The following is a 27,186-nucleotide window of genomic DNA, read 5'->3' on the forward strand; positions in this document are numbered from 1 at the left end:
ACATCATTAAACCTACTAGACATAACTACAACTTTGAAAAGAACATACATAATAAAATGCACAACTTTATTGAAACTTTGGAAAATAATATTTGTAATACATAAATGAGCTCATTGTTTTAAAATAAAACATAACTTTAATAAAATTGTTTACAAAGCTAAATGCGGAAAAATACATAAAAAGGTAATTTAAAGAGACTAAAAAAAACGTTGTCCTCGAATCGACACGCAGCCCATCCACTCCATTCACCTCCATACACACACCAAGTTTCCAAGAATCCTTCCGCCATTGCATCTATTTTCCTGCATCACACTAAAAAGAAAATGAGTGAGCCTAATGCCCAGCAAGGAAAAACTAACAACATAAATCATATACATAAAATTATATCGTAACATATGCTAAAAACATATCATAAACATATACTATAAGCATATCATAAACATATGTCATATACTACTACAATGGTCATTATACTACTTGGGGCTTGTAAACTAAACAAGTCATATGCCCAATAGATTGGTGGGGCTTGCTAGTCAAGCAAGTCATATGCCCATAAATTATTGGGGCTTGCTAGCTAGATAGGTCATATGCCCAAGGTCTAATATCATACTATACATAATGTTAACATATCATAACCACTACTACAAAAACGGGATTTCTCGACAGTTTTTAACTGTCGCTATTGAGCAATGACGACAGTCGACTAACTGTCGTATTTGCCTATGCCGGCGTAGGGGTAGCTACGCCGACAGTTAATAAGTGTCGTCGTTGCTGGCAATGCCGACAGTTAATACGTGTCGCTGTTGCTGGCAACGCCGACAGTTAATACGTGTCGCCATTGCTGGCTATGCCGACAGTTAATACGTGTCCTTGTAACATTAAATTTATATTATATATATAAATAATAATTTTTCGATATATATTTTTTAAAACTTTTAATTATATTTTTAACAATTGAAGTTTGATATAAATTTAAATAAAAAAAAGTACTCACATAATTAATTATTATTACCATAACTTGCAAAAAAAATTATATTTATCATAATAAAAATTCATTTACATAGAACATTTATTCATACAATTGAAATGTAAATAATACATCAAATCCCCATGAGACTAAATAATTCTCAATAAAAATTCATTATTCTCAATGTAAATAATACATCAAATACTCAGTGTACATAATTCTTACAAGCAAGAAAGTAAATAATACCCAACAACTTGAAGAAGAATTTCTTGTTGCCTTGGTTCTCTTAAATATCCAAGTAAAATTTTAGCCTACAATACAGAATAAACACTATTAAAGTAAAACCAAAACTAAAATAAATAAAGAAATTGAGGTTGCAGAATAAATAAAAAAGATGATTGGTTGTTAGTCACAAAAATGATTTACATAAAAGTTGTATTTTTCTTATCACCTCTGGCTTAAGTTGTCAGTCTTAGTTCTTAAAACTAAGGAATACATACCTCTCAGTCTCTATTTAAAATTGCTCATGCTAGTTAGTTTATCAAATCACATAGACATTAATAAACCAAATTACCAATCATTCACAGCACATTAGCAAATATACAATAAACTAGAAATTAATATACATATATACACACATATAAAGACATGCACTATGTAGGTAATATGCATGAGATTCTAAGTCCATAGTAATTAGCAAGAAAAGAAAAGATAATATAGTATAAAGCCACCTAAATGACCCCAGAAATTTCACAGGGCTGGATGACGTTTTCTTTTAAATGTGCAAAGTCAATACAATTAATATAGCTTTTTCTTGTAGTGAACAATAATACTAAGCATGACAGAGCATAGTAATTCAGAAAACTAATAGATTAAGAAGAAACTTGAACATAAATACTACCGATTAAGCAATATTATGAAACCTGAACATATATCAAATAGATTATAGCATAACAAACCAAAAAATTCAAAACAAAATTTGAGTTACTAGTAAGAAAAAGATTGATATTTTATATCACAATTACATTTCAGTTATCAGTGAGAAACTAACAAAAAGAAAAAAGAACAGAAAAACACTTACCATTCTTCATCTTCTCCGTTAACACAGAGAGAAACCGCCACAATCCAGGAATGAAGAAGCATGCAGCTTACTACTTGTGCATACAACACATGGTAATTTAGAGACTCCAAAAACCAAAAAACCACTACAGCTGCCCTTTGTTAATTCTTAAACCAAATAGACGGTGAACAAGAAGGAAAACAAAAAGAGAAATCAAGTGCAGCAATATCATCCAGGGGTACATGACTGTCATTATATTTAAACAATTTTTAGTAGTTGAATAATATGCCATGCATATTAGAGAATTATTCTCTTGAAATAATGGTAACTTGATTTAAATATTTTCATTTCAGATTTTTATTGCCATGTAGCAGTACAGTTTTAAACAAAGTTGATTGTCATGTTGAAAACTATTTTCCAAGAAAGAAAAGTTGTCTACCTAAATGAGTTGTCAAGTTTCATGAGCTTAGTAATATGATATATGAATAATACGAGAAAAAGCTAAACTAGACAACATATTAATTATATATATATATATTCATCTGAGTAAATTAACATATGAAGACACACATTAATCCTATCATGAAAAGCTAAGCCTAAGACACATTATATCATACAAAGACATCGGCAGTCAAAAGATCTATCCCAAAATCCAATACTACAAAAAAATACATAAGAATTTTGAAAGAAAGAAAAAACTCCTTCGCAAATATACAAACAGATATCAGTCAAAAAAGAACATTTCAACTAATATCTCAAACATATATTCACATGTATATATATATATATATATATAAATATATACATATCATCTAATAATAACAGAACTAAAAGATTCACAAAAGCAATCATTCACTCTACAACTAAAGAAAAATGCAGAAATATATGAATCAAATAAGTTGATAATCTCATACCCATTTCAGATTTAAGCCAGCCAAAACGTCGATTCCAATTCCGACTACAGTTGAGTCTGATCCTTCAGTGGGTTTTGAAGCCCAAAACATAAGGAGTATGGTGGTGGTGGCGGCTCGGCTAGTGGTAGCTTAGGGTGGCCAAAAAGTACTTGGAAAGCTTCGTAGCACTCCCATTCGTTCGAACTTTGAAAGCCCAATGGGGAACCTTAAGGGGCGCGTACGGCCGCGGGCTCGTGGGGGTCGAAATTTCGGAGGCCGGGGAACACGCCTGTACGACACGTGTAGCTTTCCGGCGACTGGAAAGCGATTGTTCAAGTTTGGCAGATCGGACACGAGAGAGAGAAAGTGAGATTTGGTGGGGAAGAGGTAGATCTGAGAGGGAAAGAGGGTTTGCGTGTTTTTTTTTTTTTTTTCATTTCCTACTTAAATTAATAATAAAGTATTATTTATTTAATTTGATTTGCTTATTAGTTAATTAAGTAATAAATGTGATTTTATAATGTTAAAATTTCAATTCAATTTATTTTAACTTTCTAATTAAATTAATAATCTTATCAAATTAAATTTGGTCCCAAAATTATAAATTAACTTTTAAATCATATTTTACTCCAATTCTCATAATTTTTTTATTGAGATTAAAAACATCTTATTATTTATTTTCATGAATTAAACAATAATTAAGTGGTCCAAAAATTTTCAATCTCACAATTTAAAAAAATATAAACCTTCAAATCTTGATAAATTCTAATTATCAATTTAATTATTTCTTATTAATCATTTCCCAATAAATAATAATAACTCAAATTAAAAGACATAACTTTGTAAAGCTTTAATTTTACTCTAAGTGTTTTTCTTTGTTTTTTTTAATTTACTTATTAATAAAGCTTTAATTTATTATTATTATTATTATTATTATTATTATTATTTTAGGGTTCACTTTTAGAGACCTCAATACTCTTTTAATAATATAGTTAATTATATAAATATGTTAAAGAATAATAAATTTAAATCTTGATATAAATATTCTTATAAATACAAAAGTTAATAATATAAAAAATTTAGAAACAAAAAAAATCTAATTTTAAAAGTTTTTAATAAATACATAATTTTTATAAATATATATTTACATAATTTAGTTTATTTTTAAAATTATACTATTCATTAATTTTTTTACAATATTTTTCCAATTAATAAAACAACTCTTTTTTAACTAATACAAATTTTTTAAATATGTTGAAAAATAATATAGACAATTTTATAAATATATTAAAGAATAATAAATTTAAATTTTGATATAAAAATTATTATAAATAAAAAGTTAATAATATGAAAAATTTATAAATAAAAAAAATCTAGTTTTAAAAGTTTTTAATAAATACATTATTTTTTTAAATATATATTTACATAATTTAGTTTATTTTTAAAATTATACTATTCATTAATTATAATTTTTTATTTGAATTTTGGCGACATTTTATGACTGTCGGTATTGGACTTTTATTAACTGTCGGCGTTGGGGTCAATAGCGACACATTTTAACTGTCGGCATTGGTCTCGAATTAACTGTCGGCGTTGAGTTCAATAGCGACACATTTTAGCTGTCGGCATTGGTCTCGAATTAACTGTCGGCGTTGAGGTCAATAGCGACACATTTTAACTGTCGGCATTGGTCTCGAATTAACTGTCGGCGTTAGGGTCAATAGCGACAGTCAAAAGCAACGGTGACAATTATTAACTGTCGGCGTTGGTCTCTATGCCTACAGTTTTTAAGTGTCGGCGTAGAGTCCCGCTAAGCAATTACGACAGTCAACAGAGTTGACTGTCGTGGTTGGGTGTCGGGAAAGCCCAGTTTTGTAGTAGTGAACACAACATAAGATAACATAACATATAACATAAGCATAACATATCATATAAGCATACAAAATTCTATCATATTTTCCTTACCAAAACCGGGATATGAGAACAAATGCGGGACATAGAACACTCCTAAAACCAGCAATAGAATAGTGAGTATTTCTAAAGGAAAGGGATGAAAAGAATAGAACTAAACCACAAAGAGAAAACTTACCGAAAAGACACCTTAAGTTCAAAGAACTTAAAAACCTAACCACAAAACCATAACAAAAGTTAGAACCTGAATGGAAACTAAAGAAACTAAGGAATCAAAAGAATTAAACTTAAGAATAAGGGTACCTTTGTTGATCTTAAGGATTGGCCTAACTCCAATACCGAAATACTCTAATCCTTACTTCCCAAGTGTTTGATAAAGCTTAAGAATGATAAAGTTTTTTCTTTCCCAATCCAACTGTATCACTGTTATGTTCTCACTAGCACCTTGGAGTATGATCACAGCTGAAGAGTAAGTAAAAGGGCTGGGTACTAGGTCCTATTTATAGAGTTTGAGGAGTAAAATTATCCTATTAAAAAAAATACTTCAATCCTTAAATAAACATGATTATGACAAGTGTCATACTCTTAGTGGTTTTGGAAGGTTCTAGAGTTTCTAGATCTTTCTTCTATTTTAAAAAAAATACTTAATTTCATTCTAACTATAATTCAAATTTAAATTTAAATAAAATAGAATACTAACTTCTAACTTTCTAAATCTCGTAACTCTAAACCTGCCTGTAGTAAAATCAACATAACTGAAGCTGTAGAACTCCGATTTAGACCATATTTATACCGTTAGAAAGCTAATTCAATTATCTACAACTTTCTAGAAATAATATTTTTCGAAATTCATAAAATAATTGGGTCAAAAATAGATAAGAAGTTACAGTACCTTAAAGTTACGGAAAATCTATTTAATTATCTAAATAACAATCTAATCCACAAATAAACAAGATTGTGACAAATGTCATGCTCCTAATGGTCTTGAAAGATTCTAGAGCTTTCTTGAAATTTTTTTAATTTAAACTATAATTAAATCCTTAAATAAACATGCACGCGACAAGTGTCTTGTTCTTATTAATTCTATCTAAACCTTAGGAATAACCATGCTCATGAAAAGTGTCATATTCTTATTGGTTCTATCTAAACCTTAGGTTATAATAATTATCATATTAATAACCAGCAATATTAATCAAACCTTATGTTATAATTAATATTCTTAAACTATAGGTTAAACTTATAAACTCCATAACTATTGCTAGGAGTTTCCAACTAAGTCCCGGTTTGAACCAAAATCCACGATATCTAACATACTACAAACTGATACTAGATATTGCTACTACTACTACTATCTAACTAGCTAAGTAAAATTCTGGGACTCTACACTTATAAATATTATTGAACTTATGTTTTGTGGATTCTAATCCTTAATAATCTTATTTTACCATCTTGTTTACAATTATTAATTTAGTAATATATATTGTCTTTAATTTCTATATTATTGTCTTTTATTTTATTTTCATTCTACAAAAATCTCATCAATCTTTGGAACTAGGTTAGAATTTATTAATTTTGGTTTAAAATAGTTTTCTTTTCGATTTTAGACAACTTCTTTGGGTTTGATCTCATGCTTACACGAACACTATATTCCATATACGATTCGTGCGCTTGCGAGTATAAATTTTTTTAACATACCCGTTTTGGGTCCATCAGTTAGTAGTTTTCTAAAGATAAGAGTTGTTTAAAACTCCTTTTTCTAAAAACCAAAATTTTGAGTATCCGATAAGTGAGTTATTTAGCTAAAGAATATTAAAATGCACAGTACAAAGAGCGTGTTGAGGTGAGGCTGATTTTCTCATGAAATCGTAAATGACTGAGACGAAATCTGATCATATACACTGTGAAGCGTATAATAGACTATAGTATAGAGTCTCTAAGAGAATTTTATTGCGTGTAGCTATCATAGAATATTAGCTATAAGAGTATGCCATAGTTAAATCCGAGTACACTGTATTAATTACAGTAACCACGAAAGGGAAAACGAATAGCAAAGTTAAAGATCCAGCTGGGAACTAAGGACTCCAAGTAAGTTAGCCTTTGAACTTCTTGGCTATAACATGAATACACTAGTGTGTGTTGTAGTAGTAGATTACACTAGTCTTGTTTGGGTCATTAAGACCAGGGTATGCTTAATACCCATTCTTGCAAATGCTTTTGCATCATGCGGCTAAATGGTAAGTAGGTTCTGGTTGGAGCCAGAACCTTAAGCATAATATAGTCCGGGTTGGAGCTAGGAAATGTTGAATATATATAGTCCGGGTTGGAGCCAAGACAATAGTAATAAAGTCCGGATTGGATCCAGGACATTAACGGTGGAACCAGGCTGAGGCCCAGGTCCCTTGCTGTTAAATTAATTGCTTAGTCACGATGTGTGATAAATATATATCTCGATTGTTCTGAGAATCTCTTGAGTGCGGGATATTATGATATGAGTGATATATTGTATGTTCTGAGAATTTTCTGAGTGCAGATTCTTGTGTTATGTATGAACTTGGTTGTTGGAACAACCAAGTTATTAATTCAGATATAGTTATCGATATTGAATGTTCTGGGACTTTTCTGCGTGCATGTTATTTAAGTTTTATAGTAAATTGGTTGTTGAGTGCAACCAAATTGTTGATATCTATTATTTTGTTATCTGCAAAATTGTCTGATAGGGTTGGGACTTATCCCATGCCCTAGTTTTTGGTAGTTATGTCTACCTTAGGTCGACCCGTTACTAGGTTTTAGTATACTTGTGTGTGTAATGTTATTCTTACTAAGTGTTGTTGCTTACCTAGTTGTTCATGTTGTAGGCAAGTGCAAAAGTAAAGTGGAGCAGTGAGCGCCGAAGTCTGCTTGCGGAAATGTACATGTGGCCCGACCTGAGGAGGTTTTTATGGAACACCATTTTGAAAGGAAAAGTTGTGAGCTTGTTGTCCTTTTATGAATTTTGTTTTGATGTAACTCCGTGGAGTAATGATTGTATTTCTTTTTGTTAAACTAAAAGTGTGCGCACACAATCGTTTCTTAAAAAAAAATTATACGGATTTTTGGTACAAGGATTTCAAAGTAAAAGTTTAAATTTTTTTACGCATGTTTTAGTCTTCTAAAAGTTGGGTCGTGACAACAATTCCATATGTATAGTGGAGTAATCATGGAATTAATAAATAAGATTATTATATTAAAGAGTTTAATTAATAATCTGGTTTATTGGAGCTCCGTATTATAGATCCATGGTCCTCATTCACCTCTGTCCTACATTGTTAATGGTACAGATGTCAAAAGAAAGATTTGTAGAGAGGACTTAATTGCAAATGAATTAATTTTCAAGAGCAAGGAAATAATTATGGGCAATTGATTAATTATGAATTAGTTAATTATTTAACTATATAGTTTTTATGTTGAAAAAGTATAGGTTAAAATTAATATTGATCATGTTTTGGATTAATATATATAGAGAGATTAATAAATATCTTATTTAGAATATGATATTTATTTATTTATTTAAAACTGATATTTTAAGATAAAGTTAATTTTGAATTAACTAATATTTATTTTTTGGATAAATATATTGTCTTAAAAGTTGATTAAACAAACAAATGAGAAAATTAGGGATAACCCTAATAATGTGGTTGACACACTCACTGTGCAGTGAGAGTGGCGCCACACACAGGGATTTCCCAATCCTTGGGATTTGAATTTTGAATTTCAAGATATTTGTTTAATCAGTTATTTAATTAATCATTTTAAATATGATTTAAATTAAATAATTAAATAGTTATAAAAGATCAATTTTAGTTTAGTTTTATTTTTAATAAAATAAAGATTAATTAATTAAGTTAATTGTCTTTATAAAAACTGAAAGAGCAATACTTTCAGTGATATGATTTTTATGCGATTAAAAATTGACTCTCTCTCTCTGAGACAGAAAGCGATAGTTTTCCAAAACTGGAAAACTGTTCAATTCCTCTTCTCTCAATCAAACATCTCTAGATCTCATGTGTTGAATACATCTAGTGAGTCATAAATCAACATTTTGAATCCTACGTGCCCACACACATCCTTGTGTGCTTGAGGATTTGTCTGAAAGATCAAGGTGTGAGCTTTCAGAACTTGGATATGAAGATTGTTGATTTTATTCAAAAAGATTTGAGGATACTTGATAGGCTACAAGAGGTATTCTCTAATCGGATTGTATGTGATTTAATATATGTATATGCATATGATCTTGGCTGGTACTAATATTTATTAAAAAGGGTCCATCCCCGCTGCGTATCTCTGATTTTCTCTTTTAATACCAACATAGATAACCTACTAGAAGAAACTTATCTTTTGACAAAGCTTTTGAAAATAGTGAATCAACTAATCTATTGTAATTTAGGGCTTTTTGATGTTTTTGTCTTGACTTGACAACATCCAATCAGGTTGTAAATCTAATGTTGTTTTGAATTGATTTGATCTTATTTTACTTGCTAGCTTTGTGCAGCATGGTCTTTTAACTTGATGTAATACTATTTGGTTCTTACTTTGGCTAAGTAAGACTTATTTGGTATTGCATTTTCTGATGTAGACTTGGTTAATATAAATGGATAACAGGTTGTGTTCATAGTGCATCTTTTTTTTTTAACTTAAGGAATTGCAGAAGACATATTCTACGAGATTAAAAATAAACAATCACATTCAATTTAAACAAATAACACTTACAGAAGGGTCCTACGAATTAGATCATAATTGACAACAAAAAAATTCAAATGCTATCTCATAACTTAAAACCATTTACTAATACATATTACAACTACTACAATGGCTACAACCCATTATTTTTTATTACTTTTTACCACCATAACTTCATCTTCATGCTATACTCCATCATTGCTATTAGAATCAAATACAAAAACCCCATCCTCTCCCATAGGAAAATGACTCAAATTTTGTTGTGTGCTCTAATCGACATGTGTGACCACTGAACTATAGCACCTGTAGGAAAATGACTCAAAGTTCATAGGAAAATGACTCAAAATTCACCCTCCAACTGTTTAATTTTTCTTAACAACCAAGGTATGACCACCGAACTATAGCACTTGTAGAGTTTTGTCTCTCGAATTTTTTTTCTTGACAAAAATACCCCCCGATCTATAGCACTTGTAAACTTTTGCCCCTTCCACCTAAAAAAGTAACAGTTTGTTGATGTGGCAGTTAAAAAAATATTTAAAAAATTAATTTTTATTAATTAACTAATTTTAAACAAAAAATAAAAATCATTTTAAAAAAATAAAAATTTAATAAAACCTTATTTTTAAATTTATTAACTTATATAAAATCGAATAAATAAAAATCAATAAACATATATTTTTTAATCCAAATATAATTTTAAAAAAAACTAAAATCAATATTTATAAACTAAATTAAAATCTTAAAATTAAATTAATAATTAAACACATTTAGAAAAAAATTAAATTTTTTTATTTAGTTTAGTTCAATGTACAATTTAGTTTGGAAATATTGAGTTTAGTTTTTTTTAAAATTATTTATGTTTAGTGACTTTTTATTTATTGGACTTTTTAATAAATTTAATAAATTTAAAGATAAGTTTTTATTTTTAAAATGATTTTGATTTATTTTTTTAACTATCACATCAGTAAACTATTACTATTTTGGATGATAGGGGCTAAAGTCTATAAATATCATAGTTGAGAGGTATTTTTGCCAAAGCAAAAGTATTTGAGGGAAGTCTACCTGTGCTGTGCTATAGTTCGAGAAAAGAACATTTTGTCCCAAATAAAATAATACAAAACACAACAGTCAGCCTATGCGTTAATCCCATGAACTTGTAGGCTAAATATTAAGTACAGAACCTCAAATGCTACATGCAAGGAACAGTAGGGGTTTAATTGAAAATCAAATTGAGTTTGTTGTTATTGTAATTAGTAGCCAATTTCATACATGATTGGTTTTATCTACTTGGAGAACTGCATTCCTAAACCCAAATGATGCATGAGTAACCAGGTGAAAGTCAAAAGTTCTCCCCCTTTGCTAGGCTGCAGCGCATGTGTTGCTGGGCTGCAATTAATTGCGGCAAAAGACATCAACTCTATCCATACTTGAGCCATTAACTCCCACTGCTCCTCGTGTTTTTGTTGTCGAAGCTGATGTGCAAGGATGCAAGCATCAAACAACAAAGATTTGCTTTTGGATCTCTTCACCAAAGCTGGCCTGTATTTTGTTCCAACCGAGATCAACTTTTGGCAACCTTCTTTGTGATGAGAAATTGAGTACTTTTTAAAAAATCTTTTAGCTTCTTCCTGAGTGTCTTGAAACACTACAAGCCAATTTCCCAGATCTTGGGACAACATCGTAGGCTGCATGGCCAGTAGATAAAACATGTAGTTTGAGAGAAGCTTGCACAACTTAACATATTTATCTATCGGGCCCCCAAGATGATGATAGCAAAGGTCAGTAGCTAAGTGCCAGAGGAGAAGGCTCTCCATATAGTGGAACTCTGTAATGCTCCATTCAAGTGTTACGTAAGTATCACAATCCTGGAACAGAGCCGAAAGGCCTCTGTCTTTACATGCTTCAATTGCATCCTCTAAACTCCTATTTTTCTTAGATTTTTTTTTGAGCTCATCGAAAATTAATGCCTCCACTTCTTTAGTGACATCCCCGAAAGAGGAAAACCAGAGTCTCATTTTGTCTACCATTATAGTCGAATCAATTATGTAACCAGCGAACCTGTAGAATAGCCATGTGGAACGTTTATATAGACAGAGTTTTAACATACTAGACTGGAAGACTGATCTGGACCAGTGTTTTCTTTTCAACATAAATTTAGGAACGAACTGTTCCATCCATGGTGCTCTAATTATGCTCCGTTCAGAAAAGAAGAGCTTGACGAAAGAAACGATATCAAGGATAATGGTTCCCGTGAGCAAGGCATAAGTAAGGTAGACATCAAACTTAGCATACCCTCGCTTCTCAGCTCTATAAAAAGAAAATGCCGCGACGATTATAGAAAACGAACAAAAGAATCGGCGGATGTATCCAAATGTGCTTTGCAATACAATCGCTTTGGTATGCATAAGATCGTGCAAGAAGTTAAGTTCAAACTCGACTAATCTAAAAGCTATGTGACTTTTACAATTTAGAAAATACTCACGGCTTGCTTTTCGATGTTCATTACTTAAAAAGGAGCCAGAAAAGAGTACCTTAAATTCCTTGAAGAATGAATCCGCATCAAGCAATAAAAGAATTTGGCTATCGTTTCCTACATAGCTAGGAAGATCAATGTTTGCACAACCGATATTCTTATTCGTAGTTTCATCTGATGCCATTTCATCAACTTGGACATTACTTGTCACTCTGTTTGAGCTGTACATCGCTACAGCGTCTTCATAGTCAAGTCCAGGATCTGCTTTTGGCAATAAAGTTTCTCCAAAACGATCACAGCTAGAATTAAGTAGAGCTTTCAGCCTCTCGGAACATTTAATAATTCCCACGCAGAACACTATGATAGTGGGGAACTGTAGCTCATTTTTTTTGACAATTGTGATAAAACAGAAGCTCAAGACAGTAGCTAGACCTTGAAAAATGAGTCCAACAAGTTGCTTCAACCAGAATCCATTATCCCCAGGTGAAAACGAAGTAATGTTATCAGGGCCTGAAAGATGCAACAAAAGAAACTGTGCCCAAAATAAAAAAAGCTCTCCAGTTTTCTTGGGATTATAGATGTCATCACCCGAGCGGACGATTTGACCAAGAGTGTAAGCAGCAATCCATTCTGCTAGCACGTAGGCTAACAAAATCAACAGGTGCAGGAAGTTGGACTTATGTCGTTTCCTCTTAGAAGCAACCGATATTAAGAAAGCTTGTAGGAACAGGCTCAAGATGAGACTACTCCGAAGATTCCATAAATCCCATAGCTTCTTCGCATCATGAACCAAGTTTTGTACCCGTCCATGTCCCATCGTTTGGTTCATTTCTGATATCATTAAAATAAGAAAACTGCACATGAATCATACAAGTATAAGAGTATGTCCTAAAACCTTTATACAACCCAAGCTTAATTAGAAACAAGAGACAACTCAAGATAACTTCTAATGGCAAAACAATCACCAATCGACATATTAAGAATAATATTTTATACTGGTTCAGATCAATCGATGTCTTATCTCAAGCTAAAGCTTTCTCACGAGAAATTTCCACTAACAACGAGAATCAAAACATATTACATATACATCTTATTGCATTTCTCCGTGTAAATCCTTAACTCACAAGCTTTCACATAAAATAACAATGGTGGCCACGCTCTCAGCAATAAGAGCACACAATCCTACCCAATACAAAACTTAGTTCAACAATTGCAGAACCCGAACCCAACAATTCTTTCCGCTCTCATACCAAAACTATCTTTCACACTATAATGTAAGTCTAGCGTTGTCTCTAGAGAAAAACAGTTTGTTGAGCATCTAGAACACTCAAAAAACACAATTACATATATACATACATATATAATATTCTCAACTGTAAGAATTATTTCATTTTAATCAACTTACACAACTATTACATTTATAATCTCCAATAACTAAAGTCTCTTATTGAAACAAATAAAAAGTATTACTACATTTATATAAACATTGAGCTATTGATTATACACTGTTGAGGAATAAGCTCATTAATTGACATGGCATGTTCCTATTGGTCAACCATTTGAATAACAGTTAAATCTGTTATTGTCTTCTCAAGCCTGCTCGACTATAAAAGGAAGACTCCTATGCATGCTCGGATTGACGATTGATCAAAGGAGTCTCTAACACAACAAAGATTACAGTTGCTGTCTTTATGTTTTGAGTGAGGAGGGGTGTACAGGGTCTATGTGTTTCTGATCATAGTACCCTCAGTGTGAGATTTGATGTAATGAGCAATTCACATCTGTATTGAGAACTATATGCATTGTAAAGTTTAACAAGAAGATCAATAAAGCAGCAACTTTGCCCAATCTCTCAGCTGAGTTTGTTTCAATTAGTGTTCTTGTTTTAGTTTCTTTGGTTTCTTTGAATTAATGTTGCTTTGATTCTTTATCACTTTGCTTTTTCTGTATTGCAAGTCTATTGGGGTTACAAACAACAAGTGGTACCAGAGAGCCAGGTTCCGAAGTGAAGATTCCAAGATTCCGCACAACAATCTTCAAGAACCCCATTTGAGTTTCAAGAAACCAAATCAGAGATGACTTCAACACGTTTTGAGGTGGACAAGTTTAATGGAACAAACGATTTCAGTCTGTGGAGGATCAAGATGAAGGCATTTCTTGTGCATCAAGGGATTTCAGAAGCTTTAGATGTTGAAGCTATGGATCAGATGGATGACAAGAAAAAGAAGAATGAGATTGAGGCAAAGGCTCATAGTGCTATACTGCTCAGTTTAGGCGATGAGGTGCCAAGGGAAGTAGCTGATGAAGATGAAGCTATTGGATTGTGGAACAAGTTGGCATCCATTTACATGAAGAAGTCCCTGGCAAACAAACTATATCTAAAGAAGAGGTTGTACACCCTGCGTATGGATGAAACCAGAGAGCTTAGAAGGCATTTAGATGATTTCAATAAGATAATCCTTGTTCTTAATAATCTTGGAGTGAAGATTGAAGAAGAAGATCAAGCTATCATATTGTTGAGTTCATTACCGAAGTTGTATGAACATTTTGTGGACACAATTCTTTATGGGAAGGACACTCTCACTATGTCAGAGGTAAAAGCTGCTCTCAACTCTAAGGAGATTCAGAAGAAGGGAGATGAAAAAGATGACAGCAATGGGGAAGGCCTGCTCATGATGAACAAGAGATCTCAGAAGAGAGAATACAAGGGAGATCAGAACAAGATGAGTAACTATAAAGGGAATCAGGCAAGACAATTTCAGAAGAGTCAGTCAAATGGTTCGACTACCAGAGGAAGTACAGGAAAGCAATGTTACTATTGCAAAAAGGAGGGACACTTCAGAGATGAATGTTTGGCCTTAAAGGCTAAACTCAAGAGAGAAGGGCAATCTATGAGGAATAAGAATTCTGGAGAAGCTGATGTTGCTGACTGCCAAGAATATGTTGATGTTCATGTTGCCTCTAGTTCAGATTCAGGAGAAGAATGGATATTAGATTCTGGATGCTCATTCCATATGACACCCAACAAGAATCTATTTAATTCATTTTTAGAAGATCACAAAGGTTCAGTCTTGTTAGGCAAACAACAAGACATGTGATATTAGAGGGATCAGGTCAATAGTCATTAAGAACCATGATGAAGATTTAAAGTGTCTACAAGAAGTCAGATTTGTTCCAGATCTGAAAAGAAACCTGCTTTCAATAGGCATGTTTGATAAAGCTGGTTACTCAGTCAAGATAGATGATGGTGCCATGAGAATCTGCAAAGGATCATAGGTGTTGATTAAAGGGCAACTCAGCAATGGTTTATACATTTTAGATGGGAAGTCTGTTACTGGCAATGCCACCCCAGCTATTAATGACTCGGGCATGAGCAAGACAAGGTTGTGGCATCTCAGACTTGGACATATAAGTCAGAGAGGATTGGTAGAACTTGACAAGCAGGGATTATTCAAAGAAAGGCTAGATGAAAGTTTGGAATTCTGTGATGAATGTGTGCTGGGAAAGGCATGCAAGGCTAAATTTGGAAAAGGAGAACACTTGACATCCGAGAAGCTGACATATATACATTCTGATCTTTGGGGGCCATCAAGAGTATCAACCATGGGGGGTGCATACTATTTTATGAGTCTCATAGATGACTTCAGCAGAAAAGTGTGGATATATCTGTTGAAGAGCAAAGATCAATCCCTGGAGACTTTCATAAATTGGAAGAAATTGCTTGAGAATCAAACAGGTGTCAAGGTAAAGGTATTAAGAACTGATAATGGCTTAGAGTACTGTTCTAATGAGTTTAATTCTTTTTGCACAGGAGAAGGGATTTTAAGACACAGAACAGTGGCTAGGAATCCACAACAAAATGGGATTGCAGAAAGGATGAACAGAACTCTTATGGAGAGGGTTCGATGCATGCTACTAGGAGCTGGATTAGAAAGACCTTTTTGGGGAGAAGCTTTAATGACTGCTTGCTATCTTGTTAACAAGTGTCCATCAGTAGCTAACAACTTTCAGACTCCACAAGAAAGATGGACAGGAAAGCCACCTGATTTCAGTCATTTGAAGGTGTTTGGATGCACAGCTTTTGTGCACATCAAACAAGATAAATTGAAGGCTAAAGCTCTTAGATGCATGTTCCTGGGATATCCAGAAGGAGTAAAGGGATACAAGCTGTGGTGCCTTGAAGCTGGACATAAGAGATGCCTAATTAGCCGAGATGTAATCTTTAAAGAAAATGAGATGGCCATGAAGAACAAAGACTCACCTGCTTAGGAACAAAGTGAGGTTACAAGCAATATGCAGATTGAGGTGGACAATAGCTCGAGCAATTCAGAAAGAAGAGATGATCATGAAGAGTCAACTGAATTAGAAGACAATCTCAGTGACTACCAACTTGCCAGAGATAGGCAAAGAAGAGAAAGTAAGCCTCCTGCCAGATTTGGCTATGCAGATTTTATTGCATATGCTCTAACAGCTGCTGAAGAAGTTGATAGCTCAGAACCAGTATGCTATCAAGATGCTATTAGTTGCAAAGATGCAAACTCATGGATTCAGGTCATTGAAGAAGAGAAGATGTCACTCTTGAAGAACAACACTTGGGAATTAGTCAAGAGGCCTCCTGGACAGAAACTGGTTTCAAGTAAGTGGATTTTTAGAAGAAAAGAAGGCAACATTGGTTCTGACAAAGGAAGATACAAGGCCAGGTTAGTGGCCAAAGGCTTTACTCAAAAGGAAGGAGTCGATTTCAATGAAATTTTTTCTCCTGTTGTCAAGCAGACCTCCATAAGGGTGATGATGGTAAAGGCTGCCAGATTTGGGTTAAGAGTTGAGCAGATGGATGTAAGAACTGCATTCTTACATGGAGATTTAGATGAAAAGATTTATATGGAGATTCCAGAGGGATTTGATAATGAAGATGCAGATCAAGTTTGTCCCCTTAAGAAGTCACTGTATGGGCTTAAACAAGCACCAAGACAGTGGAATTTGAAGTTTGACTCACTAATGAGCAGGATCGGGTTCACTAAGAGTGAGTATGATTCTTGTGTTTACTTTGATGATTATACATATCTGTTGCTGTATGTAGATGACATTTTGATTATTGGAAGAGATGAACACAAGATTGATGAACTGAAACACAAACTTAGCAATGAGTTCGAGATGAAGGACCTAGGAACAGCTAAGAGAATCCTAGGCATAGATATTGGAAGACCTGATCCAAATACAATTACTTTGTCACAAAGTGACTATTTACAGAAGCTACTGTCCAAGTATGGAATGAGTAATTGCAAGGGAGTTTCCACACCTTTGTCACAACACTTCAAGCTTTCATACTCTCAATCACCAACTACAGATGCTGAAAGACACAAAATGAGCAAAATTCCCTATGCAAGCTATGTAGGAAGTCTGATGTATTCAATGGTTTGCACCAGACTTGACTTGGCTCATGCAATGAGTGTAATTAGCAGGTATATATCTGACCCTGGCTCTGAACACTGGGAGGCAGCAAAATGGATAATGAGGTACTTGAAGGGCTCATTAAACACAGGGCTAATTTTCAGAAAAGATGGTGAATTTAGAGAAGAAGTAACCGGGTATGTGGACTCTGATTTTGCTGCAAACTTGGATACTAGAAGAAGTTGTACTGGGTATGTTTTCACTGTATTAGGAGGCTGTGTAAGTTGGAAATCTAACTTGCAAAAGGTTGTGGCACTATCCTCTACCGAAGCTGAATACATGGCTGCAACAGAAGCCATCAAGGAGGCCATATGGTTGAAGGGACTTACTAAGGAGCTGGGATTTGATTCAAGTGATATCACAGTGCACTGTGACAATCAAAGTTCCCTGCATCTCATGAAAAATCCCATGTTTCATGAGAGGTCTAAGCACATTGACATTAAACTACATTTTATCCGAGACATTATTCTATCCAAGGTGGTCAAAGTTCAGAAAATATGCACACATGATAATCCTGCTGATATGTTCACCAAAGCTGTGTGCAAGGATAAATTTTGTCATTCCCTAAGGCTTCTCAACATTCAAGAATGCTGACTTTCTGTTAGCAAATCACTTAATGAGCTAATTCAGGTGGATATGTTGAGGAATAAGCTCATTAATTGACATGGCATGTTCCTATTGGTCAACCATTTGAATAACAGTTAAATCTGTTATTGTCTTCTCAAGCCTACTCGACTATAAAAGGAAGACTCCTATGCATGCTCGGATTGACGATTGATCAAAGGAGTCTCTAACACAACAAAGATTACAGTTGCTGTCTTTATGTTTTGAGTGAGGAGGGGTGTACAGGGTCTATGTGTTTCTGATCATAGTACCCTCGGTGTGAGATTTGATGTAATGAGCATTCACATCTGTATTGAGAACTATATGCATTGTATAGTTTAACAAGAAGATCAATAAAGCAGCAACTTTGCCCAATCTCTCAGCTGAGTTTGTTTCAATTAGTGTTCTTGTTTTAGTTTCTTTGGTTTCTTTGAATTAATGTTGCTTTGATTCTTTATCACTTCGCTTTTTCTGTATTGCAAGTCTATTGGGGTTACTCACAACATACACATTACTAAATAACTTTATATCACTACCACAAAAAGGATTTTCTTGTGACCTTTTAAGCTGATTCTCGTGGCCTTTTGTTTCACAAACGATGATTTACTAACTTTTTATATATAGAAGAGTGATGAACATTAATAGATATCAAGATTATAAGCGTCTCCTTCAAATAAAAAAATTGTAGTTATTTTTATAAATTTTATGTATTTTTAGAGGCTTAATATTTATAAAAATGATATTTGCAGCATAAGTAACCAATTGTTGAGGTTTGCAGGCGGCATGGACCTAATTTTATTTTAGCTGGTAAAATACCCAAAGTTAGAAAAACAGTAATTCTGTTAGACCTTGTGAGTTGAGCTCTGTTTGGTGATAACTGGACCAACATGTGTCACTTCGTGATTGATCCAATCATAAATATCTTTTAAAATTAATTTTAAGAAAAATAATTAAAAAAAATACAAATCTTAATATTTAAATTGAATAATTAAAAACTAAAACTATATTAATTAATTAAGATAGCACCTGTCCCCACCAAATTGGGTCATTTGATAATTTAAAAATAAAACTATACTAATTGATTTTAAATTAGAAAATTAATTAAAAAGTAATTTTAAAATAGAGTATAAATTTAATTTAAAAAATATTAAAATTGTTAGGCTATTTTTAGCCTACTTTCTAAGTGTCTTGATTCATGTTTTATGGATGTGTTTGCGTGTTTTTGGGAGTGGATTTACGCTTGTTTTTATTGATTTCAGGTTTAAGCACAAGAATGGTTCAAATAGAATGGAATGTGGAGAACAAGTGCTAAACCAGGCTTAAAAGTGTTCATTGTAGGATATCCAATTAGGGCCGCGGCGCTAGAATTTGTGCTGTGGCGCTGGTGTCCGTTACAGCCACGGCGAGGTCAAAAATCAGATTGGAAGTGGAAATCTAAATTTCAATTAGTGCCGCGGCGCAGCTTTTTGGGCCGCAGCGCTTGGGTGAATTAGAGCCGTAGCGAGCCCATTTTCCAGAAAGCCGAGATGTTCCAACTTCAGAGTGGCACCGCGGCGCTGTCGTTCGTACAAGCTTTGAATTTTTCACTTATTGAAGGGCATTTTTGGAATTAGGGCAGAAAAATTAAGAGGTCATCGTTTTTAATGAGAAAAATCGCGATTTTCAGACGCAGACATTTTGGGAGAGGAGAGAAAACAACAAAGAGAGAATGAGAGATCAAGCTTTGGAGCAATTGTGACAACCCCAAATCTAGTTTCTTCTCTACTCTTTTTTATTTTCTGATTTTACTATGTCTTTCATGGATTTGATTATGAACATGTTAATGGAGATTATGAACTAAACTCCAATTTAGGGTTTTTAATGGAGATTGTCTGAAGCTTTCTATGGATTAATGCAATTTTGATATTTCTTCTATTGAGGTGTGATTTATTCATATTTGTGCTTATTACATGTATTTGATTGGGCACCTTATGCATGATTTATGATTTCAATACAAAATTTGAAAAGTGAGTGTTGAGAATGCTCTAATTGAATAAACATAGGTTTCGACATAAAACGAGAGTATTTGTGTGGCTTGTGTAGCTTTAGGATTATTGCTTAATGCGGATTATGTGTGTGTTATGCCTCAGAAATGTAGGATAGTGCCATATAATTTAGAATCTATATGTCTTAATCAGAATATAGGTTATTTTATAATCCGCTATCACATTAGGTAGAAGAAGAATTAGTTTGCATTATTGAAATAGGAAGTGGAAGCAATTGAAATTAATTTCCCTATATTTCATTTCTTGAGTGAATCTTGTTTATTGTTTTGTTATTTATTTATTGCTTAGATTATTTAGTTTAAACAACCCATTTTTCGATAGCCAAATAGAAACCAAAAATTCAATTAATTGGTACTTAGCTACAATCCTTGTGGGAACGATCTCACTTACATGAGTTATTACTTGTAAAGACGACACGTATACTTGTGTGTTGGATTTTTCGCAACAAAAACAGAAAATCAATTAAAAGTATATTACATAAAAATTGATTTCTTTTTAAACAAAACAAAAAATTAAAAAAATTTGGGATTAAGGTTTCATTGTAACCTCTCTCTCTCTCTCTCTCTCTCTCTCTGTCTCATTCTTCTTCCTCTACATTAAGAGGCTCCTAGGCAACGAGCTCCGACGACGGCTCCTGGGCGAAGAGCTTCAAGTTTCGACTGAGGCTCTCGGGCGGCAGCTCCTGGGCAACGATCTCTAAGCTTCCACAACGACTCTTGGGCATGAAGAGCTTCAAGTCTGGGCATGGGGCTAGGGAGTGGGAGTCAAGCCACAACAACGGAGTATGGGGCTTCTGCAAGGTTAGCAGAGAGATGGAGAAGCCGAAATTTGCAGACGGCGGCAGGGAAGGCGGAGCTCATGGAGGACGACGGGGAAAAAGTCAAACCAGATCTGGTTTTCTTCTTCTTCTTCTTCTTCTTCTTCTTCTTCTTCTTCTTCTTCTTCTTCTTCTTCTTCTTCTTCTTTGCATGGGTTTTTCTATGACTTTTTGGGTTTTTTTTAGAGGATATGTTTGATGATGTTTGTAGGTTTTTTAGGGGATATGTTGGGGAGAGATTTCTGGGTAATGGGTTTGATGATGTTTTGATAATGAGATTTCTGGGATTTTTTAGAGGATATGTTTTGATGATGATGATGATGAAAGACGATGATGGTGATGATGAGATTTATGGGTATTTAGATTTCTGGGTACGAGTTGTGTTTTTTTTTAAGAAATAATTTTAATCTTTTTAATTAAAAGATTTTTTTTTTAGTTTAGATTTTGTTTTTGGTTAAATCTTTTTTAGTTTTTAATTATTCGATTTAAATAATTTAAATATTAAAAATTGTATTTTTTTAATTATTTTTTCTAATTTATAATTATTTATGATTTGACCAATCACGAAGTGACATGTGTTGGTCCAGTCATCACCAAACGGAGCTCAACTGATAGAGACTAACAAAATTAATGTTCTTCAAACTTTGGGTACTTTCTTCGCTAAAATAATAAAGGAATGGGTCCATGCCACGTACAAACCACAAATATTGAGTACTTATGCCGCAAATATCCCTTACAAAAAATATTTTGGGGTATTTTTTTTTTGTTAATATTTGGTAAAAAAAATAATAAATTTAAAAAATATATACATGATTTAGATAAATTTTCTTTATCCTCAAGCCCCCATATATTATTAACTAGGTTCGTCTTTGAGTAACACTACTCCTAAAATGCCCAAAACTTATCATGAAGATCTAATTAAGCAATACTTTTAACCTAATAAAATGTCAAAATCTATCATAAAACACCAAAATATTAACACATCATACATAAAATATATATATGTTTTTTTTCTCTCTCTTCTGCAGCTCGCGCTGTGGCTATGGCAGGGAGAGGGAGAAAGCGAACTTCGGTGAGGAAAACAAAGACTTCGGTTAAGGCGAAAGGAGAGGGAATCAAGAAGAAGGGTACGTCGTCATCTGATGTAGGGAAGAAGACGAAAACCATGGACGAATTGCTGGGAATTGAGGCGAACGATTTCTCTGATGACCCAGAGGAATACCACGAAAATATCTTTACGCCTCAGGAGACTGAATCGATGTTGCAACGGAGTTCCCAAATTCGGCCGCAATTTTCTAAAATCATGGCAAGATCTGCGAAGTCTAAAGGTGATCCTGGAACTTCTTCTTCTCCTCTTCAATCTCAGTCTCGAGTAGATTCAGGGGAGCAGTTGCAGGAAGTCAATCTGGAACCAGACCTTAGTGGAGATGTTGTCAAAATTGAGGAAGCAGATATAGAAGATGAGGTTAATTTCTGGAGCTCCTCAGTGGTGTGTTGGGTTTTGGGAGCCAATCCCCCAATTCAGGTCATGGAAGGATTCTTCAGGCGTATTTGGAAGACGTTGGGGGTGGATAAAATTGGTTTGCTGAAACATGGCCTCTTTATTGTGAGATTTACCTCTATGGAGAACAGAGATAAGGTGCTTGCAGGTGGATACTATTTTTTTGATAGGAAACCTCTGATTCTTAAAGCATGGGACCCGAATGTGTGTTTGCAGAAGGATGACATTCGATTGATACCCATTTGGATCCAAATCCATAATCTGGATCTAAAATACTGGGGTACTCGATCCTTATTCAAGATTGTTGGGCAGATTGGTAAACCCCTCAGAGAATATTTGGCCACCAAAAACAGGGATCGCTTACAGTTTGCTAGAGTGATGGTGGAGGTTAGTGTGTCTCAGGCTTTTCCATCGTCTATTAGCTTTATGAATGAAAGTTCTGAATTGATTTGCCTGGACATTCACTATGAATGGAAACCTACCTTCTGTTCGAAATGTAAAACAATGGGACATGACGATACGGTATGTCGCAAGCAGCAGCAAAATGCTTCTCAAGTGACATCAGTGTTGGAGCCTAAAAGTGGTGCTCCTGTAACTGAGGAGCAAAGCAAGGAAAACCCAGCTGATTTGGGAACTTCAGATAGTCCTGGTATGGAGACTGACACCATTACGAGAGACCATGGACTGGATAAGGATGGTTTTCAGGTTGTTCATAAAACTAGAAAGGTGCTCAAAAAGAAGGAGCATTCTGTAAATATTGGCAATACCTTTGGAATTCTTAAGGATGCGGTAAAGGACTTACAATTTGGGCAGATTTTGTGTGAAATGAGTTCTAATATAATGGGAGGGGGAGTGCCTCCAGCTGCTCATGGATAGAATTTTAACTTGGAATGTGAGGGGGATTAATAAGCTGAAAAAGCAACAGGAGGTTCAAAATTTTCTCAGTAATAAGAAGATTGGTATGGTCTGTTTTCTTGAGACCAAAATTAAACGTCCTAGAATGGGGCAGCTGTATCAGAAACTGTTTTCGGGTTGGTGTTTCACATCTAATCTTGCTTGGCATCCGGGTGTCCGGATTATTCTAGCGTGGAAGCAAGAATCCTTTGATCTTACTGTGCTAGTTTGCTCAGATCAGTTTATTCACTGTTTTGTACAGCCGAAGAGAGTACAGGGTTTTTATGCTACATTTGTTTATGCTTTCAACAAGCATAGTGAAAGGATGAGCTTATGGGAAAAGTTGAGAAGTATTAAAAGGAATTTGGTTGGCCCTTGGCTTATGATGGGTGATTTCAATGCAACCTTATTTGGAGAGGACCGTATATCAGTGAGGGGTCACAAATCTGGGTGTCTTGTTTTCAAAGATTGTCTGGACTATTGTGATCTTCAGGATACTAAGTATTCAGGCAACTACTATACTTGGAATAACAAACAAAGTGGAGATGATAGGGTCTATGCTAAATTAGATAGAGTATTATCTAATCCGGAGTGGAGTTCTCTTTTTCCCAATGCTGAAGCAGTTTTTTTACCATAAGGAATATTTGACCATAGCCCAGCTCTACTATCAGTTTATCTGGAGGTGAAGGGGGGAAAAAAGCCTTTTCGCTATTTTGACATGTGGAGTTCTGCTTCAAGATATCATGAAATAATTTCTCAGAGCTGGACTCAGGAAGTTGATGGAACGCCTATGTTTCAAGTTGTCCAGAAATTTAAAAGGCTGAAAGAGGCCCTTAAAGATCTGAATAAAAAGCATTTTGGAGACCTTCAAGCCAAAGTTTTGCTAGCTAGGCATAATATGCATGAGATTCAGCAGTCTCTTCAACATGATCCCTTGAACACTTTGAGAATAGAGGAAGAGGTGGCTACCTGTGAGCATTATAGAATCTGTCAAGATAACTATGTAGCGTTTTTGAAGCAAAAGGCTAAAATCAGGTGGATTAAGGAAGGGGATGATAATACCACTTATTTTCATCAAAGTTTAAAACAAAGAAGAGCCTTTAATAATGTCTATTCCATTATGGACATGCAAGGGAATTGGGTAGATTCGAAAGAGGGGGTTAATGAGGCTTTTCTCTCCTACTATAAAGATCTTTTGGGCTCTAAGTTGGCTAATCGCACAAAGGTGATGAAATCAGTTATTGGCATGGGGCCTCTAGTTACTAAGGAGCATCAACAATTTCTTCTCCAGGATTATTCCCCTGAGGCGGTCAAAAGAGTTATTTTTTCTATTCCTAACCAAAAGGCTCCGGGTCCGGATGGCTATGGTAGTGGGTTTTACAAAACTAATTGGGAGCTCATTGGAACAGAAGTTTGTAGGGCTGTTTTATCATTTCTTCATTCGGGTCACCTGCTCAAAGAGGTAAACAACACTTCAAACACTCTTATTCCGAAAACTAACTGCCCAGCAAATGTTAGTGATTTTTGGTCAATATCTTGATGTAATGTATAGTATAAGGCAGCTACAAAGCTTTGTGAGAGACTCCAAATTATTCTTCCTGATCTTATTGCTCAAAATCAGGGGGGTTTCATTCATGGGAGGTTTATTGCCCATAATATCATGATTTGTCAGGATATTGTGAGGCATTATCAAAGGAAAAATGTGAAACCCAACTGTATGATTAAATTGGACCTGAAAAAAGCTTATGATACGGTTGAATGGGACTTTTTAGAGGAGATGCTTAAGGAGTTAAATTTCCCTAGTAATTTTGTGGGGCTAATTATGACCTGTGTTAGAACTCCTCATTTTACTCTACTGCTAGATGGCACTTTCCATAGTTATTTTGAGGCTAAGAGGGGTTTAAGGCAGGGGGATCCATTATCTCCCCTCCTTTTTGTCAATTGTATGGATTATCTTTCTAGAATTTTAGCTAAGATTGCTTGCAAAACTGACTTTCATTTTCATCACAGATGCAAGGAGCTTAAGCTAAACCATTTATGCTTTGCAGATGACGTTATTTTGTTCTGTAAAGGAGATTATAAATCTATTGTGTTTCTCTTACAAGGCTTTAAAATATTTTCTGATACTTCGGGTCTTCAAGCTAATATAACTAAATCAGCGATCTATTGCCATGGGATGAGGGATGAAGAGGTGAACCGTATTCTATTAGCTTTGGGGTTGACCAAAAGCCATTTGCCTTTTCGCTATCTTGGGATCCCAATCTGTTCGAAAAGGATTAGCTTGGCTGAGTGTAATGTGTTGGTGGAAAGGATTATTCAGGGAATTCGGGTTTGGAGTTCGAGGCATCTATCTATTGCTGGTAGACTTACTCTAGTCAATGCTATCTTGATGGCCATTCACTCTTACTGGGCTCAGATTATGATTCTTCCAAAGGCTCTTCTGGATAGAATCAATCAAATTTGTAGAGCTTATCTTTGGCATGGCTCGGCTGATTATTCTGGACCTGGTTTTGTGTCTTGGCAGGATGTTTGTAAAAGGAAGGTTGAGGGAGGCCTAGGCTTAAGGAATATTGTCTACTAGAACTATGCTGCAATTGGCAAACATGTTTGGCATATTACAATGAACAAGGAGAACCTTTGGGTGAAATGGGTGCATTCGGTCTACCTCCATAATCAAGATTGGTGGCAGTATCAAGCTCCTAGCGATAACAGCTGGTATTGGCGTCAAATTGTGCAGATTAAAGAAAAAATCAAAGGTGTTGTTACCAGAAACAGGTTTGAGCAGAATTTTATTTTATATCTGATATATATGCAGTGTTACTGAACAACACTCAGCCAAGATTTGTTTATGCTGATCTTTAAAGTAGATTAAGTGCTCCTAAGCATAGAATTTTTATCTGGCTGTATCTTTTTCGAAGATTGAAAACTAAAGATCGTCTGAGGAAATTTGGGCTGAATATTGATTCTTGCTGTAGCATTTGTGGTGTAGAAGAGGAAACTCATAGCCATCTTTTCTTTGGCTGCTCCTTCAGTGCTCATTGTGCTCATATTTTGTTGGGTTGGCTGGATATTAGAACTAGAATCTTCTCTGTGGAAGGAATTTTTAAATGGATAAAAAGATCCAAGTTTAGTAGATTCAAGAAGTTAGTGAGTTGGTCTATCCTTTCTAGTCTCATCTATCATGTTTGGAAAGTTCGTAACATAGCTTATTGGGATAGTGTGGTTTGGTCTGTTCAGTATACGATCAGAAGGATTAAGTTGGTTGTATATAATAGATTTCTTTATACTGGTTCTTTAGGAATGAATGTAGATGAGTTGATTTGGTTTCATAAGTTGTTTGAGTTGTAACTAGTTTTGTTTAGCTGTTCATTGCATCTTTTGTAATCTTGGTTTTTGCAATATAATTGACTTACTTACCAAAAAAAATAAAATATATATGTTAAATAAATTTAAAAAATACAAAAAAAAAAACTATAAAACAAAATAGTAAAAGGGGTGATTAAAACATACCTTATTTATAGCTGAAAACAACCTCAAGAACGCAATGAAAAATGTTCAAATTTGGCTATAACACGTCCAAAAAGGGCCCAAAATACAAATAGCCAAGACTCCAAAAATCTCCCTCAATTCTGACTTTTTAAGAGATCTATAGTAGAGATTCATGTTTGTGAGTAACATTGCAGAATTTTAAGTTTAAAACATCCAAAATGAATACATTAGCAAGATTTTTGACAAAATATATTTTTAAAGTTGAAGAACTTCAAGAATACTAACAAAGTGTTCAAAAACGACAAAAAAATATATATGAAACCCACCTCCAAAAAAGAGGAGATGCCCACGGTGAAAAGTCTAAAA

At 34.2% G+C, this 27,186-nt stretch overlaps 1 protein-coding gene across 5 annotated transcripts in view; it reads right to left on the reverse strand.

Moving 5' to 3' along the window:
* Positions 1-10,625: 10,625 nt before the first annotated feature.
* The window catches only part of LOC133829809 (uncharacterized), a 33,150-nt gene continuing 16,589 nt past the window's right edge, over positions 10,626-27,186 (reverse strand). The window contains exons 2-4 of one of the 5 annotated variants that reach the window (XM_062259610.1): positions 26,842-26,977; positions 12,079-12,874; positions 11,511-11,605 (exon numbers count right to left, since the gene is read on the reverse strand). In XM_062259610.1, the coding sequence (XP_062115594.1) occupies positions 11,585-11,605; positions 12,079-12,861 (804 nt within the window). In that variant the 5' untranslated portion in view covers positions 12,862-12,874; positions 26,842-26,977 and the 3' untranslated portion in view covers positions 11,511-11,584. Of the gene's footprint in view, positions 12,875-26,841; positions 26,978-27,186 lie in introns of all 5 variants that reach the window. The other 4 variants (XM_062259608.1, XM_062259606.1, XM_062259609.1 and 1 more) reach the window with 4 other exon arrangements.

This window comes from Humulus lupulus, chromosome 4, assembly GCF_963169125.1.
Source record: "Humulus lupulus chromosome 4, drHumLupu1.1, whole genome shotgun sequence".
NCBI lineage: Eukaryota > Viridiplantae > Streptophyta > Magnoliopsida > Rosales > Cannabaceae > Humulus > Humulus lupulus.